Source organism: Pithys albifrons, chromosome Z, assembly GCF_047495875.1.
Source record: "Pithys albifrons albifrons isolate INPA30051 chromosome Z, PitAlb_v1, whole genome shotgun sequence".
Lineage (NCBI taxonomy): Eukaryota > Metazoa > Chordata > Aves > Passeriformes > Thamnophilidae > Pithys > Pithys albifrons.
In genome coordinates this window covers 32263188-32281454 of record NC_092497.1, presented here as the reverse complement: position 1 = coordinate 32281454, position 18267 = coordinate 32263188, and the positions used below count along the sequence as shown (strand labels likewise).

At 37.9% G+C, this 18267-nt stretch overlaps 1 protein-coding gene across 2 annotated transcripts in view; it reads left to right on the top strand.

Annotated features, from left to right (window-relative positions):
• Nucleotides 1–18267, top strand: part of PCSK5 (proprotein convertase subtilisin/kexin type 5) — a 199014-nt gene that overhangs the window by 48648 nt on the left and 132099 nt on the right. For both annotated transcript variants that reach the window (XM_071581350.1, XM_071581351.1), the window contains exon 4: nt 17836–17979. In XM_071581350.1, the coding sequence (XP_071437451.1) occupies nt 17836–17979 (144 nt within the window). The remainder of the gene's footprint in view (nt 1–17835; nt 17980–18267) is intronic.

The window sequence follows — 18267 nt, the reverse complement described above, 5'->3', positions numbered from 1 at the left end:
CCACCTGCCTTTACAACCTCCTAAAAATTTATTTAGCAGCTAAGGAAAAACCTCACTCCCTTTTTACTGCCCTTCCAAGAATTGTTCTCTCTCTCCTTCCATCTGTGCAGTGAAAACAAAATCATTGTTCTTCCTTGAGGTGGCATGGCATGCTTGAAAGTCTTTTGCATATTTTCTATCTTAGTTTGGTTGTTGCATGCACTTTTGTACTTGTGGGTTTTATTGCCTGAAAAGATCAAGCTTTTGATGTTTTACAAAGTTAAGAAGATGATCTGTGACTTAACTTCAGCAGAATTGCTACTTGAAAGAACCAAACTTCCCATCAAAACATTACCTTGCAAATCTGAGTGTGGAAATGTCTTTTTCTCTATGGACAAGGTAGAACAGTAACATAAGGTCAGGTAATACACAATTTGATCTAAATTAATTTCCTGTTGCAAGATAATAGCCTACTTTAAGTAATCAAAAACCTGTAGATTTGGATTTATCCATATCTACTGTAGATTTGGATTTATCCATATCTACTGAAAAGAGATTATTAGTGCAGATAGTTTAGCTAGGTTAGCAAATGGTTTGAAGACAGACTGACCAGATTGGCTTCTTGATCTGTTCCTTTGGGACATGGAGTTATGGTCTCTAGATCAGCAATCCTGGAAGTGCACGGAAAACACAAAATGGAAGGCAGCACCATCTGGGGGTTGTGCCACCATTTTCACTGAAGCAAGAAGAAGCAATACTAAAATAATTTTCACACTTGCTTTAGGAGAGGTTTTCCAGTGTGTCAAAGATTTGGTAATAAATCATATAGCAATAGCACACATTCCTCTGCCTACTTACTACAGTGATTGTATCTTCAAAGGCAGATTATTCACTTTTATCTTTCAAGAATTTATTTAAAATGTATTTTTTTTTTCTGGGCAGCAACTGAGTCACATCAAGAAACTGTAGGTACTTGTCTGTATAATGTTCTTTGTGAAATACCATTTGTGTATAATGTTGTGTTTTCTGAACTGCCTTTTTCTGAGTAGTTTCTGCAATTAGTAAGGAAATGATAGTGCCACAAAATCTTTGCTGAATTACTAATTGCATTTGATAAATATCTGCTTTTAGCTTTTGGATGTCATAATGGGGCATATTTTGGTATATTTCAGTTTTTATCTTTCATTACACTTTAGCAGGAAAACCATTAGTGTATATACATTATCTGGAAGTATATTTTTTCACTTTACAAAGGAAAAAGAATTTGCCCATCATTACTTTCTAAGAGCAGTATCGAAGAACAACTGCTTAGTTAGCTATTTTCAGATTTTTTTAAATCAAAATCAAGTGTCAAATAGCAAAACAGTTTCTTTCGACACACAATGCTAAGTAGTCTATTAATTTACTTAAAAAAAAGGAAAGTTACTTTAATTAATAGTAAAAAATACTGCCTTGTTTCCAATAATGTTTTGTTATTGTTTCCATGCTAAAATTTCAGATACGTCAGGAAATGTATTATATTTATTAAGTAAGGTATTCTATTTAGAACACATATATTAGGAAAGGTATTTTATAAGGTATTTTATGTGCACTTAACTAATATTTTATAGCATTTTTCATTGAAAGAATACTGTACAAACTTCAGGAAACCCAAAATAACCAAAAGTGCACAGTCACAATATAGGATTGATCCTGTGATTTGGATATCTTGTGATTTTATTGATAAAGAATGAACTCGTGTGTGACATGTTCAGTCTGCTCTCACCGGAGGCAAACTAATAATCTCTGAGACTTCTATGAATTTCTGTCACAAACAGTTACTATGTAACATCCCACTCAGGAAGTAAAAATTAGTGTTATGCTTCCATAAGGCAATTTCCCAACTCTTGAGTACACAAGATGGAGGAGTCTGGAGTGTAGGGGAAATAATGAGCGCGTGGTTGTGAGAGGATTTTCCGTGCCCCTGTTGGCTCACCCCACACGGTACCCCGGGCTCAGCAACCAGATACCAAGACGTATTCTCACAGAGATAGAGTCTAGGCTCTGATGGTTAAAAACAGGAACGTACGAACCCTTTATTGGGGGGGTAAACAACTTATATAGGGTTTTGGGGTTTACACGAGCACAGTAACAACTTTGGATAGGCTGAGGGTCTCCGGTCATGCACCAGTGGGCTGCTCCCATAGACTGGGAGCCAGCATGCATGCAGCAGTCATGCACCAAGCCGCCCCTCTCAGGCACCAGCCTGACGCTGTTTACCTGGGGTCTGAAGTTGTTTACTACTTCTTCAGGCTGCCTCAAGGTCACACTGACCTTGCCAGCCTGTCAGCTCTTGACGTGGGATGTGCAATACAAGGGCCAAGGCCAAACCTCCCTTACACTGGAGGACATTTTAAGTCACATAATTTAGTTTTATGTACTATTGCGAGGGACAGAGAGTTGAACATAATGATTCTTATTGGTCCCTTCCAATGTGAGATACTCCATTGTTCTATGAGGGGAGCTTGATCTGTGAGATGGAGAAGCTGGAGAACCACTGTTTATCTCTAGGATGTTAGGTCCTGTTCCAGTGCTTAAAAATCATTATGCCCCTCTTTAATGAAGACAGGTGCCATATAGATCACACAGAATGGGATCATCAAAACCCCAGTTTTCCTGATCCCTGCATCTGTTTTAACATGTCTTCCTGTAGATCACATGAGCAAATGTTGTGACTAAAATTACAAGTACGCAGAGACCTTAGTTCTCAGCCTTTTATGACTTTAAATCATGCTTTTTTTTTCCTATGTTTTAAAAAAATACCACAAAACACACCAAACCACCCCCCAAACCCACAACAACAAAACCCCATCCCCAAACAACAAAAGAAGCAAACACAGTGAGGACAGACACTTAATAAAGTGTGTTCTGCACTGTTCATTAAATGCAGGTAATTCTTGGCATTACTTGTAGGAACCTCTGATGTAATGAATTCTCTGTTATGTATTACGTCTGCTGCTTGAGCCCTGCAAAGAAGATTTTCTTCTCGCCAAACAAGCATCATCTTTTATGACTACGTGAACTAAAAAACAAACCAAATACAAAAATACAGCAACCCCCCGCCATACTCAAATCACCAAATAAAGGAAGAGGGATCAGAATTTTTCTCCTAACAATACTGAGAAGTTAGATTGGTTCAACATTCTTGAGGATCTTGACACTCAATTAATGTTATCAATTCTCTTCTTTTTGATGTAATTATTAGATACATTTCCTACTTTCACATCGTTTTCCGTTTTTAAAACAGTTCCTGCAGTTTCCATTTAGTCCCACTCTAGACTGGTGATGAACAGAAGAATAAAAGTATTGTTAAAGTCAAAAGCATTCTTCTGTCTGTCCTTTGAAAATGTTTGCTGAAACAGACCCTAACACTGACCCCTTGTCACTGATACTGACCAGTGAGAGACATCAAAGAGCTGAAAGGTCTTTTAAACCACTCACACTGGGCATGAGATGGCCTACTTTCACTGTGTCTGGCTGCTGCTGCTTGTCTAGTATTCAGTAGTTTCAAGTATTGACCTCACTATAGTCTTTGCTTTGATCTTGTTTGGGACATGCTGACAGCTGGAGACCATGCTTTACATTATGTAAATGTAGTTTAGATTCTCTTGTTGAATTTCCCAGTGCCACCATGGATTTTTTGGGGGGCACTTGCCGATAGCAGTGTGTGCCACCACCAGGAAACCATCTGCGGAGAGGGTGGGGAGTGGATGGGTGGAAGACGAGATCACTGGGGCAAAGGTCCCATTAGAGCTGGGAAGACTAAAAAACAGGCAGTTGCACTTATGCTCTTCTTGATGTGGGACTGCTGTTGAGAGGGATCCAGTAATAGATGCAGGAGGACCAGTTTTGCACTCCTGCTTTGCACATTCCATACTGCTCTGGGGCTGTGCTACTCTGGGGCTGTGCTTGCCAGAGTCGTGCCATCTCTCTGGAGTCCCCCACCCCGCTGGCTCCTGTCTCTTGCTGCATGGAGCCTGAGCTGATGAAGACAGCAGCACCCGCCCACACTGCAGTGTGGAGAGTTGGTGAGCCTTGCCACCCTCACGGACCTTGCCTGTTGCTGGCTCCAGAAGAGCAGCTGTTTCCACCGATTGCAACTGTGGCTGTACTGTACTGTACTGTACTGTGGCCTGTACTGTAGCCTTCGGTGTTGCCATGTGTTCTTCGTTCCCTGCTGCCCTGTGCTGTTTTTCCTGCTGTCTACTGCGACCAGCTGCTGCAGTGGGGACCTGCTGGTTTCCTGCTGCCTGCCACCATTGTTGTCACCTTCACGTGGCAGCTGCCCCATGACCACATTGAGACTGCTGCCTTGGTGGCTTGGAAGCAGAAGAGTGATTTTTGGGTGACATTGTTCTTTGTTATTGTTTGGTTGTTTTTTTGTTCTGTTTTGTTCTCTGATTTTTAGTAAACTCATTTCTACAGTTTTGTTCAAAAGTCTCATGATTTCAAATGTGCATAATTTGGGAGGGGGAGGGGTTTCTATTGCACTGGAGTTCCACCTCCCTGGCATACATTGTCTTAAAACCAAGACAGTCAACTATAACCAATGACATATTCTGAGGACTGATTCAACATCTGTTTTTATGAATGAATCTACAAGGGTTGCCAAAAAACACTCTGGAAGGTTGGTTTGTTACTATGCCAAGCCCTAGAAAAAGTCTTCAATTGTCTCAACATTTGAAAGACACAAAATATTTATGCCACAGTCTAACAGGAAAAACAAAATGAGGGCTGACCCATGCATCTCTTCTCATCTTTTAGCAAGTAGAAGTTGTGCATACAAGTATGACTGTGAACAGAACAAAAGTTATGACCCATATAACCTCCAGGCAGGCACCAAGTAGCAGGTACTGATGCAGTTATACTCCATGGGGAAGGACAGGGTTAATTTATACATGTGTATATGTGTTTAGATTAAAAAAAGAAATAAAATATGCTAGGTATCACCATTATTCTTCTAGTAATTTGTCCATAGGGGTGTTACTAGGAAATGGATTCAAAGAGAAAAATTCAATTGAATGGACTCAATGACAGTATTGAGCAGATTTCCCCTATTTCTCCTTTCACTAGCAACCTTGTGATTATGGTCACACTGCCTGAAGTTGTTCACTTAGTTCATTTGTTGGCTTTGGGAAGAGAGGCAAGAAGAAGAAAACTTGGTGTAGATTGAAAAGTTCCCACTTAGATCATTATATCGATGTTAAATCCTGGCATCTGTAAATCAAAGGATTATAGGTTAGCTGAGAGAAAGTGGCTGAACAGGGGAAAACGAACAGCTGTTTTGGCTGTTCATAAGAATCAAAAGAGTCATCTTTAATAATAAAGTGCTACTGTAATGATGGTGTTAATGAGATTATGTGCAATAAAGTATGCAGACATGCATATTACTGGAATGAGACATCCACCTGAATGATTTACAGGTCAAGAATAGATTTAAGCATATTCCTAAACTTAATGGTATACTTTCAGATTCTATTGTTTTTTCTCAGTGTCCATCAAGCCATCATTAATCAGCTGCTAACTGGCCCAAATTTTGTGTTTTAACAAACCTGTTATTATTAGTTGGTTTATGGATTGTTCTATGTCAAGACCTAAAACTATACAGAAATTGACTGGGGTGTTTGTGACAAGACTTTGAAATGTATCTTTGGTTGAATTAATATTTATTTATTTATTGTTATATGTTTATTTATATGTATTATGTATACAGTGCCAAGGTTATAGGACCAAACTCAACTTTCTTTTTGCTTTTCTTAGTAACCTTTTTTCCTTGAAAGTTCTCATACCAATAGTAGAGCAAACACAAAAACTTTTATGTTTCAGAGCAATCCATATCTTTGTAGAGATGCTTATCAATTAAAATTTCTAAACTTTTGTTCCAGAAGTAATAAAAGCTTTCCTATTCTTTTTTTTTTCAAAAATTTTGTCACCTACTCCTAAATGTAGATGTATTGCATTAACGTTGACATAAAATAAACTCCATTGCTTTCCAGTTAGTCTTTAGAGATCAGAGGGGCTGGATGTGGGCAGGTCTCATGTCTGATTAAAATCAGTTCAGCACCATACTGGTCGAATTCAATAAGAACTTTCACGAGAAGGTTCACAAATAGTGAAATTAACCACTGCAGCACTCTAAGTCTGGTTGAGTTCAATAGAAACTTTCACAAACAAAGATTCACTGATAGTGCAGTCTGTTGGAGCAACAAATTCTTTTAGGTTGCCAGTGATACATTCACTAGACACACACAGTATAAGTACAGCAATATGTACAAGTGTTCCTGAGTATATTCCAACACAGTTGAATGCACAAATCTTACCAAAGAGGTGTCCCTACTTTGGGGAGGAGAGAGGAGCAAGACCACTGACTGGTCTGCAAGGTGGTTGTATTCTTACCCTCTGCCCTACAAGATTGCAAATGCCAATTTATACTTTTGAGAAAATGGAGCTGAGACTGTAGTCAGATATTCTATAACTCCCATCTTAAGTGGTGATGGTGGGCAGCCACTTTATATATAAATGAGATACTGATAGTAACTGAAAAATTATAAAGACTGTTGGTCTTGTGCTAAGGCGGAATAAAACACATGACAAACGTAGTATTGATCTTGCTTCCATCTGGCTGATTGCAGCACTAAGATAACTGATAACCTATCACCCCATCATCAGGCTGTCATGGCCATGGTAATTCCTTAGCCACATATTTCATGGAATATCTCATAGCTGTGGGTCTTATTCCTCCAAATGTCAAAAGGGGAAAAAAGCTCAAAAAATTACTTAATTTGAATGTTCCATATCAAGTCTGTGCTTGTATCTCTACAGCTACTTCTCAGCAGACAAACAGGTTCATTTGAGTGGCTTGTTGCCTCTCCAGAGAGGCAATGGACAGGCCTCTCTGCTCATGGCAGAGAGGTTTAACTAGATGATCTTTGAAGATCTCTTCCAATCCAATACGAGCTATGATTCCTTTTTGACACTATTGCTTTACCTATATAATTGAGTTTTAGTTATAGTAATTAATCTTTTCAGTGTGTATTTGGAGTGGATTTATTCATTATATGCATATATTTAAGCCAGCACCTAACTGCATAAACCAAAGCTTCCTCTTAAAGGATTTTAAGATAGCTAAATGGCAGAAAAAAGTTTATTTTTCCCATATCATACTCCTTACTGAAGCTTCTGTGGAGTTCTTGACAGAGAGTCACTTTAGTACCAGCAAAAAGCTGCTTTAAAGCCAGCATCAGGATCTGAAGTCCTTTGGTTAATTCTCCTCTGGTTTGATTGAGCATTGTCTTAAATGATTAGCTATTAAAAATCTTATGCCTTGTAGCTGCATATTTATCCTGCTCTGTACTTATCTTGTGATGCCATTCTCTACTAGATTTAATAAATGTTTCCCCTTCAAAAATATAATCTGTGATGAGTTACTTGCATGCTGCAATCAAGTCATATCTTCACTGCTCAGATAAAATAGATTGTTTGAGCTTGTGAAGAATCACTTATTTCAGAAAACAAGCATCAAGAAAACAAGCAAGAACTCTTTGCTCATTTTCCAGTAGCATCCTTTGTGAAACGTCAGTATAATGGTCTATGCGTTTTCATTTTTGGAGTAGTATCATTGCTGTCATTAAAAAAAGTGTGTTAACTCACTTTTTTTGCTATCCCACTTCCTAATTGTAAAAGAATAATGAATAGCTTCATAGAGCATCTTCTTGAAGCTTTAGGTGACTGTCTACCTTACATCTTAAATACTTTTAACAATTACTGTATTTCTGTACGCTCTCTCATTTTATGCCTTGCACTCTCAATCTTACAGGCATAATTTTATGTATGGTTTTATATCAAATTATATTACAAACACACTGCTTAAATAGGTTCACCTTCATAAGTGGTCTGTCCAGGTCACTCTCTATTGCTATCCGTGCTTTCCACTGTACTAACTTTCCTGTCATCAGATTTGAGAATGTGCTGTATGAGAACATAGTTTCAACTTTTCTGAACTGCAAGGAAGCACTGGAGCCTCTCAAGATTTGAGCCTTAACAATGGCATATGGTAAGTAATGTTTCCTTAAACAAAATGATTAAAAGTGTATGTTAACCTATCATAGTGGATTCAAAGTACAAACTGTCATGTCAAATTTTCTGTTAGTTTCTGTATTAGTGACTGTGTTTTTAAGTACTTACAGATTGATACTTAGTCTCTTATGGATCCACAGATCTTGCTACGGTTTTAAAGTAAGCAAAAACTCTTTCATAACATGGTTTGTTTACATTGTAGAACATAACAGTTGCAAAAAACCAAGTAGTGTACTGAAGGTACATTATATTTCCCTGATAATTTTCTCTTTTACTTGGAAGAACCTTTCTATCTTTGCAATGTGTTTTTGAACACATTCATTTAAAAATAGTATTTCCAGTTAAACAGGATAGTCAGTAGGAGAAAAAAAGAGGAAAAAGAAGATCTATTTACAGCTCAGATTTGAAAATGGGAGTAAGCCAAGAGTCAGAAGGCCAACTGGCAGGAATCAGAGAAAATATGCATAACAATGGGAGGAATGACAAGGGAGAATGCAGTTGTTATTATATAACAAGTAGAAAAAGTAATTTATAGCTGTAGTACTAGAAAAAATGGTGTACACAGGGAGATTGTCAACAATCATAAAATTAAGAACTCTTACCTTTTGTTTGTTTCTGATTATGTATATTTTTCCCTTCTGACAATGGTCTGATCATAGCTTTCTTTGGTACAGAGAGTTTTCTCTGCAGATTTCCTGGATTTGTAAAGATATCTGCAAATTCTGAGGCAGTTATCACAAGTGGGTATCATTTCAACATGGACACTGCCCTACACATAGACTCTATATAAGCCTACTGTCATTGTCCTAGTTCAGAAAGTACTGTGTGGATGTGACCAAAGCTGCGGATTCTACATCCTCTATGTAATTTCTCATGAACTATTAACACAGGACCATTTGCAGCAGCTGCCCAGGACATACCTGACCCCTCAGGCTGTAAGCTGGGTGTTAAAGAAGCCTGTGAGATATAAGCTGTGATAACTCCCCTCTGGGGAGTCATTAAGCACCTTCACACCCAGCCTGAGCGGTCATGTCTGCAAATGGGCCATCAACGATTCCAAAAATACCCCATGACTCACAGAGTTAGATTACCCATTCTGGAACTCCCCACCCTGAGGGACGTACTGGGCATACCCACCTGAACCTGAGTCTATATAATCTTGGGATTTGGAGACCTTTGGGACCACTTACCAGATCCAGAGGAGGACCAGAACCTCAATTGGACTGCAACTACTGCTCTCAACTAGACTGTGATCATCATCTGCACCAACAGGTTTTTTTCCCTTCCTTTAACTCTGGACTCAGGTGAACCATGTGGGTCTCAGCCCAGGGGGTAATGAACACCATTCTCTTTGACCCTGAGGGTGCTGGGTTATATTTCTGGGTTTTGTGGGTCTCTTTGTGTCATTGCATTTATTGTAATATTTTTATTAAATTGTAACTCTGACTTATAATGTCTTTTGTGTTGGATTCATTTCTGCTGCTGATTTATCTTTAAACCAGCACAGTCATGAATGTGATTTTTGTCCTAGCTTATTGTTAGACAAATTACAGTTATGAGTCTTTGGTGTGCATAAAAAGTGCTTATACTGAACCTGTATATTCTGTCTGTCTACAGGAATACATTCCTCTAGTATCAGTTCAAAATTATGTTCTCAGATTAATTCCATATGTTCAATGTATTAAATTATGTGTTCCATATATTCCAATATATTCTATATATTCCTTCATAGCACTGCTGCAGTCAATGCCATCAATATGTCTTTATTAAAGTCAGGGTTTTGTTAGCATCAGCTTCCCAAATCCCTTAAAGTCCTTTTACTAGAAAGCTCTGTAGATATTGCTGGTCTGTGTTCAGTTCTCCATAAAAAGTGTTTGCAAATGCATTAGACTTTTCCAGAACTGTCTGCAATATCTGTATTTTCTGAGATAGCTTGAATCCTGACATTGTGATGGGATTTCCTGTAATACCCTCTGCAATTCTGACAACATTAACCTTCATTATCTATTTTGCACAACCCTTTCATGCACAGCTGTGTCATGTATCTCTGGACTAACCTTCTTCAGCATTGCAGAAGGGCTTTAAATTTAATCAACTGAGTCAAATTTCCTGACACAGTAACAAGAGTAACTGTGTGATACTTTCTTGTATTAGGCAAAATTATTGTTTGGGGATTTTTTATCTCCTGTTCTTAAATAGCCTCTCCTTTCCAGGCCTTTCTAGATTTCTCTAGGCTAGTTCTCTCATTTCTGCCAGACGATCTCATCTGCAAAATATAATTAGCCACCTCCTCTGGTGGTTTAGCCTTATCTTCCCAGGTTTCTCTCATACTACACGGTGGGCCTTGCATTTATCAGCCATGACATGGTCAAATGGTGTAAAGCCCATTGGTGCCTACAGCACTTACTTCCCTATATGAAAACTATGATAGCAGCTGTTTATCTTAGTCTGATCCTCTACTGTTGATAAATTTTTATAACATGTATCTCCAGTGTGAGTTTAAACATTTCTGTGAGGCTGTCTAAGGAGGGTATGAAGTGACTTTTATACTTCTATTTCAAGAGAGTAGTTTCATGAGCGTCTGGCAAGTTATATTCTCCTCTAATATACCAATCAAATAAGGGTACAATACTGTGATGGCTTTTTATGATATTTGGCGAAAAGGCTTCTAGGTATCAAGTAGCAGAGACATTTATTGCTGAACTGAAGGCACTGTGAAACAACTCCAGCCTCAGGAATGTCACATGCCTACAATAGGAAAAACTCCTTCTCCGTTACTAACAATTGAAGATGGAGCTGTCATATTCTGACCTTTAAGTGCCCTACATTTCCTGCCCACTTTTGTCCCTTGAAACATGTGTCTTTCCTTCACCCTCCTGAATGAATCCCGTTGCCTCATGTTTCTCTCTCTCATTGTCCCTCCCTCATTCTCCCCCTAGGACATTCCACCATTAACACCAGCTGCCACCAGGCTATTGCCTTGTGGATCAGAGGAAGCAGACCACAACATGAAACAGAAAAAATAGGACTGCATTAGTGCAACTGTCCTTAAAATTTAGGTACGAGCATTCAGCGCCATGGCTCAAACAGAAAGAAGTGATACTGGAGGCAATTGCAACTGTGAGAGAAACTGTGCTCTCGAAGACAAGAAGTGGAGAAGGTTCCCACTCCTAAAAATAGTGTGCTGTCATCAGCCTGTGGGCATAGAGGGCTTCCCTGAATTAACTGGTATTTAAGCCAGTGTACAGTTTACAGAAAAAACACCAGTATTGATTTTCAAAAAGTGTCCGTGATGAAAAACTGATGGAACTGTCTTGAATAAAAATCTAACACATTATGAGGTTTTCTGGTTTTGTTAAGAACAGCAGTTTAATTGCAGCCCAAGAATAACATTTATGAGCTCCTTATTTTTCACTGCAAACTCCCATGTATATATATAGGCTTTTAAATTACTCTTGTTTCACTATAGCCATCAGATATACTTTGACTATAAGAAGCCCTTTAATACTGATTTCCTGTTCTCCTTCGTTGTTTAAACAGGCAAAAAATAATGTATGTCTGTGATTGTTTTATTGGCTTCTAAGTGTATTTTTGTTTGTTAATGAATCAATAATGCATAAGGACCAAATTGATTTCTGAAGTAAATTAGCTACACCCTCTGAAGTTGCACAAGCAATAAATTGGTATTTACTATTATGCAGTCTTGAAATATTTCTTTTCATATACATACACATAAAAAAGTAGCAATTCAGCAAAGCATGACTCCAGAAGTTGAATAGTACTTAATGCAAAATAATCTTTTATTTGAGATGAATCAGGCTTTGTATTATCTGCCTGCTCCTGCTAGAGATTAAAAATATAGTGTGCAACAATCAGAAATTATTTAAACTTGTAACTCAGAAGAAAATATAGTTAGCAACTACTCTTTATCATGCATTAAGTATCAGATTATGACTGAGAAAAAAAATTGCTACAGGCACTCCTCCTCCTAAAAATCCTTCTTTCATATTCTACTTTTTGTGATATAAAAGATAAAAAATGTGAGAAATACTTTTTAAAAGAAACATTGCTTTAATGTTTAGAAAATACAGCTTTCACCTGCTTACTCTAGGGAAGCCAAAAAATAATTTTGTTAGATCACATCAACTTTACAGGGCAAGAAGCTCTTGGAAGCCTGTTAACATTATTTCTATTACATTACACAAGCCATTTCACAAAGTAGCCTACCTTTCGAACTTTCTCAGTTGCAACCCTGCTTACTTCTTTCATTACACTTTAAAATGGGATCCCATAAAGACCATAATACAAAGGATATTATTTCTCTTTTTTTTTGAAGGAAAAGAGAATAATTGGCAGGTTTTAACTTTAAATACTGCTCAAACCTGTACCTCAGAAAACTGAATGTAGCATTAGGACATCTCCTATACTATAAAGCTTGTAAACTTTGCTCCCTGTGCATTTGCCTGGACCAGCTAGGAGTACCAAATGCTGCACATTACATTCCCTTCTTACATGAGATGGATGGTCACTTCTTTAACTCCACAAAATATAAGAATTTGCCCTGTGTGTACCCTTTCTCTTTGCATGTGTTGATCAAGGTCAAGCTGTAGGTCCTTGATTGTGGTCGTGTGCAACCTCTGTCCTCTCCATGCTTGCAGGTTAGTAGCTAATGCTCTGATGTAGAAAATGTGACTGTAGTATTTTTGTTTCTGTCTGTGCAGAAAACTGTTTAATTACTACTCTAATGAAACCAGGTTTTGTTATTGCTCTTATTCTTCTCAATGCTCAAAGAGTCTAGTTTTTCTAGTCTGTCACTGGGTACTAGTATTTCAGAGCTTTCCTGAGTTCATAAGCATAGGTCCTGTTTCACTAAATAGATCCAAGATTTGTTAAACTCACAATTGGTCTTTAATATTGTGTCATTCTGATTATCATGTCTTGTTTATATCTCCTTAGATAGTGACTAAATCTTGTTAAAGATTCCTTGTAACTCAAAAACTACAGGAAACCATTGGAAGGTACCTCATGAAGATTTCAGAGGGCACAACATGCTGTTTCTGAGAACCAGCATGTCATAGGTTTAGAAACTTCTGTTTCTATTCTATTTTTATAGACTAACAGGCATTGGAAAAGACAGCATAGAATTTTATAGTCATTGTTCTTGTAATTTGATTTTAACCTCTGAAGTTCCAAAATATTTTTACCATTGATGTGTTACTTGATTTTTCAGTTTCAGTTCTGGTACCTAACTATATACACGAAGACTCCAACCACAAAAATTAGTGCAACAGACAAGAAACATTAGGATAATGATAGGGACCGTAAGCTAATTTATAGAGACAATTGCATCAAATAGCTATGATAATCCAGGCCCATGTCTGATACTGAGTTCAACATGCAAACTTCAGAAAACGTTTCTAGTAGGAAATTGCTTGTTAATTGCAAGAAAGTCAGGCTTCCAGATTGCCTGTCCAAACTTGTCAAAGATGTATCTAGAATAAAATACAGTTTGTCTTTTTATGCTCATAAGTATTGAATTTCAAGTACAAGAAAAGTTAAATATTTGAAATTTTTCATACAATATCTGTCTTCCTTCCTGTGCATACTTCAACAGTCATTCAGCCTTGCACATGGTTTCTATTAAATACTAATATTTTATCACTAACATTTTCCAATTAAACAGTCCAAAGCAAAACATCATCCTTTGAATGCCTTTTAAAAATCTCCATATAATTACTCCAAGTAACTGGGCAAGAGATTGTTTATTACTTTTGATGGCATTATGTATGTTGAAATAGTGCTGGCTTAATGCAGTTGTCTAGTTACAGTACCAGTGAAGGAAATTTTGGAATTACTTTATCTGTTTTGAGAGGGGGAAAATTAGGTAGAATATCCATTTTATACCGTTTCCTTTAAAATTCAGAAAACAACAGATTGACTGATCAAAGAAAAACTTCCAACCACACTATATTTGTACATTATCATGACAAAGTTTAGTTTTATTCTTAAAAAAACCCAAAACAAAACAAAAAACAAAGAAACAAACCAGTAAAAATAGGTTGAAAATGAGCCATAAAATTGAGTACTTGCCCATTGATAACAAAATTCAGCCACTCTGGATCACACAGCTTTTTTTATTATGACAGATGTTCAATATTTTTTATTTGGGCAAAACTGTGAATTGTAAGTGCTTCCAAATCAATTAAAAAACAACCCTCTGCTAACACTGTGACAATGTGATTTTGATTGGTGGTAAAGAAACAGCACATAATTAAAGAAAAATTATATAATGTAACCCAGAAAATTTCCTTACAGGAAATGTTTTTTGAAGGATAGAGGATTTTTAACTCAACCCAGCAACTAAGCACCACACAACAGCTCACTCACTTGCCCAGTAGTGAGATCAGGATGAGAATTGGAAGGAAAAAAGCAAGAAAAATCATGCATAGAGATAAAAACAGTTTAATAGGGAAAGGTACAGCTGCACACACTAGCAAAACAAAACGGGGAATTCATTCACCACTTCCCAAGTGTTCAGCCATCTCCAGGACAGCAGGCCTCTGCCATGTGTAACAATGACTTGGGACTACAACCACCATCAACTCAGAATGTTTCCTCCTTTGTGCTTCTCCCCCCAGCTTTATGTGCTGAGCATGACATCCTATGGTCTGGAATATCCCTTTGGTCAGTTGCGATCAGCTATCCCATCTGTGTCCCCTCCCAACTTCTTGCCCATCCCCAGCGTCCTCACTGAGGGAGTGGTGTGAGGAGAAAAAAAGGCCTTGCTCTGGTAAGCACCACTAAACAGGAACAAAAGCATCCCTGTTTTATGAACACTGTGTTCATCACAAATCCAAAACATAGCACCATACTAGCCACTGTGAAGAGATTTAACTCTATCCCAGCCAAAACCAGTACAAGGGGACATAAAACAATGCAAGTGAAACCAGCTAATAGATGGCATCTTAGATGCTGTTCAGTGAGGAATGGGAAATCTATACCATATTGGATAGTACTTGAACAGTAACTGCACTCTAAGATTTAAAGTGTTCCTGATTAAAGACAAATTTGACTGATATGAGAGGAAAGTGCCCATTCTGTTTGATCTAGAGTAAATCAGACACCAGTCTGGAGGAAAGTATAGTTTGTGGTTACAGTACAGGCATCTGAGATCAGATGAACCAAACAAAACAGGAATTTCAGTGGTAAAAAGAGTATTGAAAAACAAGGCTAAAAACAGACAGAATAAAACATAAGTAAATTGATAGGAGACAGAAGAGTAGAGAATTGATATGAAAAAAAACACAAAGATGCTATTTCAAATAGGACATGAGAAGAGGTTATGTATTTTAACCATAATAACTGAATTATTCATCTGCTCTTGAACTACTCCCATTCTAATGCTTCTCTGCTTCTTTTGCATTTTCTATCCATATGTCGGATATGCTGTGATCCAAAGTTATAAGTGGACCCACAGTTATGGCTGCTTTACCCCTGCAATTTCTTTAATGCAGAACAGATTTTGTAACTAGATTTTTGCCCAGTCTTGGAGCAGAGCAAGACAATTTGAGTATCAATTTGACTTCATGTCTCTTGAGAGAATCATCAGAGCACACAGGAAAGCAAAAGATGTCTCTTGTGTTTGTCTCCATGCGTGTAGCAAAGCCCCCTTTGGTCACCACCACAAAGGTAGAAATTCATGTGAGAGCGAGTGCAGTGGACTCAGAAAGTGAAGTAGTGGTGACTTTCTCATGGAGAGCCAAAGAGCTTGCAAGGAAATGGGGATTAAAACACCCATATGCTTGCTCACCCTGTGTGGTTTGGTTGGCCAGGAATCCAAGTAACAAGCTCATCCCATAGAAAGAGAGGGCAAGACAGTGAGCAAAGCAAAGTGTCATTTTGGCATTTCAGAGAAGGGGATAAAGGCACAATATAATGGCCTAGTAAATTTGACTTGATCCTGTCTGCCCATTGTAGCTTACTCTTGGGTTTACCCTGTGACTGGAGACTGATGCTTCATTTTTTGTCTCCTGGACTTAACATTGGCAAAATGTGAAGCATGATATTAGTACTTTTGCAGGTATTTTTTTCCTTACTTACTTCAGTAACATTTTGAAAAAGACATGGCCTGGGAGCATTAAATTTATTTAACCATTTTGTTTGTACATTAGAAATCCTCAAATGTACAGCCATTACATATGGTAATGACGAGTTAATAATCTACATTGAGTAGATGATGAGTTTAGACTGTAACTAATTTCATAAAGCCAGCCATATGAGCATTTCCAAGCAATACAGAGAGCAAAAGCCGTAAGAATGCCTGACACATTCCTTGTAACTGGTCTCTAAAGTCCTTCAAGGTCCTTTATGTGGAAATGAATAGAGAGACAGATATTTACAGGCACAAGCAAAAGACCATGAGACTTTGTGCTATGTGCGTGTATATGTATATAGCACCTAATATATAACCTTACTTTAGTAATAGCAAATGACGCCTCTTAAAGCCTCTGGTTTGAATGGTAAACTGGAGAAAAAGAAAGGGGAAAATTGTGATTTAATAGTAATCTGATGTCAATTTGCACATTGGATGGCTAACAGTTCTTCAGTGCTCACATTTGGGAGGAGAGGGGAAGACTAAGTCATGATGGAGTGTATCCCTTGAAATGTATTTATACTACTTACAAATTGTAGAGTGGGGACATGAGGCAGTGGGGCAGAGAGTGAGATGGAGCATACTGCATGGCTGCTGTTGCTATGATTTTTATTGTCTTTCTCCTGCCCTTTGCTTTTCCCCTTCCCCACATTGCCTCTTTTCTATGTTTTTGCCTGGTGCTCTCTCTGAGCCTGGAGAAGCTTGAGGAAAGCAGTACTGATGAGGGGCTTGTTGAACTCACTTCGTAGGGGAGGGCCCTGCATATTGGTTAGACACTCACTACTGAGGCATTACAAATACCTGGTGGTATGTCTCATTGCTGTGACAAGCCAGGTTTCTTCACATGTGCTGGGTGCATTTGTGTCAAGGAGGAGACTTTCAGGTTAAATGGACCCTAAACTTTCTTTCCACACTAGACTTGGTTGCTCTGAAAATGGTACCCCAGGCTGCTTTCAATCTACACTACCTACAGTTCATCCAACCTCCTAAGTTTTTCAGATTGTTGTTTTTGTTACAGGTTCTTAACTGCTACTAATCTCCTTTGTGATACTACACAAAACCTGCCAAAAGTCTTCTTTTGTAGATAGAAATGACTCTGGATTAGTTTCCCAACTTTCTGTAAAGAAATTGTACAGTGTGTAAGCTCAAAGAAGCAAAGCTTTTTTTCCCCATGACCATTTTGTACAGCATTTGTCTACTTTTACGCACATATGATTTGTTTTTCTGATTAAAAAATATCAAGTATTTCAAATACATCTTTCAAATGAGAGTTCTTATTAGCTAGGAATAGATGCTTTGTTTTACACATGGCTTCTACTGGTTCAGTACAGCTTCTTTTATTATTTCTTAGCGTGAAGAGTAATTTGAAAGATAAATAAGCAGGGCTAGAAATTTTAATATAATTTGCATTTCTTTTAAATGGCTTTCTGTCCAAGTGAAGGTCTTGATGTTGTATAGTTGCTATTCAAATCAATATGTTCATGTGCCAGTTTAAATGATAATGTTCATGTGACTAAGATAATATCTCAACCCCTTGCTGCTCAGTAATCTGAGATATCCTACAACATTATCTCCTCTTCTCTCACCAGCACTGCAGTGATAACACCCACCATTGCCAATCAGATATGAATATAGTAGGTGCTTGGAAGAGGGGTTACACTGGAAAGAATGTTGTGGTCACCATTCTGGATGATGGCATCGAAAGAAACCACCCCGATTTGATGCAGAATTATGTAAGTGTCCACCAGAGTCCTGATTTTCTGCTTTGTTATTACTCAAAAAAAATTGCTGCTTCTGGAAAGATGGAGAGATGCAGGAAAGAAGGAGGAAGAATCAATCAATCGTTTCCTCAAATGTTAACATCAGTGGGAGGACGGAAGATGGGTTTTGGTAATCAGGATTGCTTTAGTAAAGACTGCGTTCCACCTGATCATATTTAATACCTGCATGCCCTTGTAGCTGATTCCTAAATTTCTGAAGGACTGGAATCAATTACTGGATATTTTTTCTCTCTTTTGCCA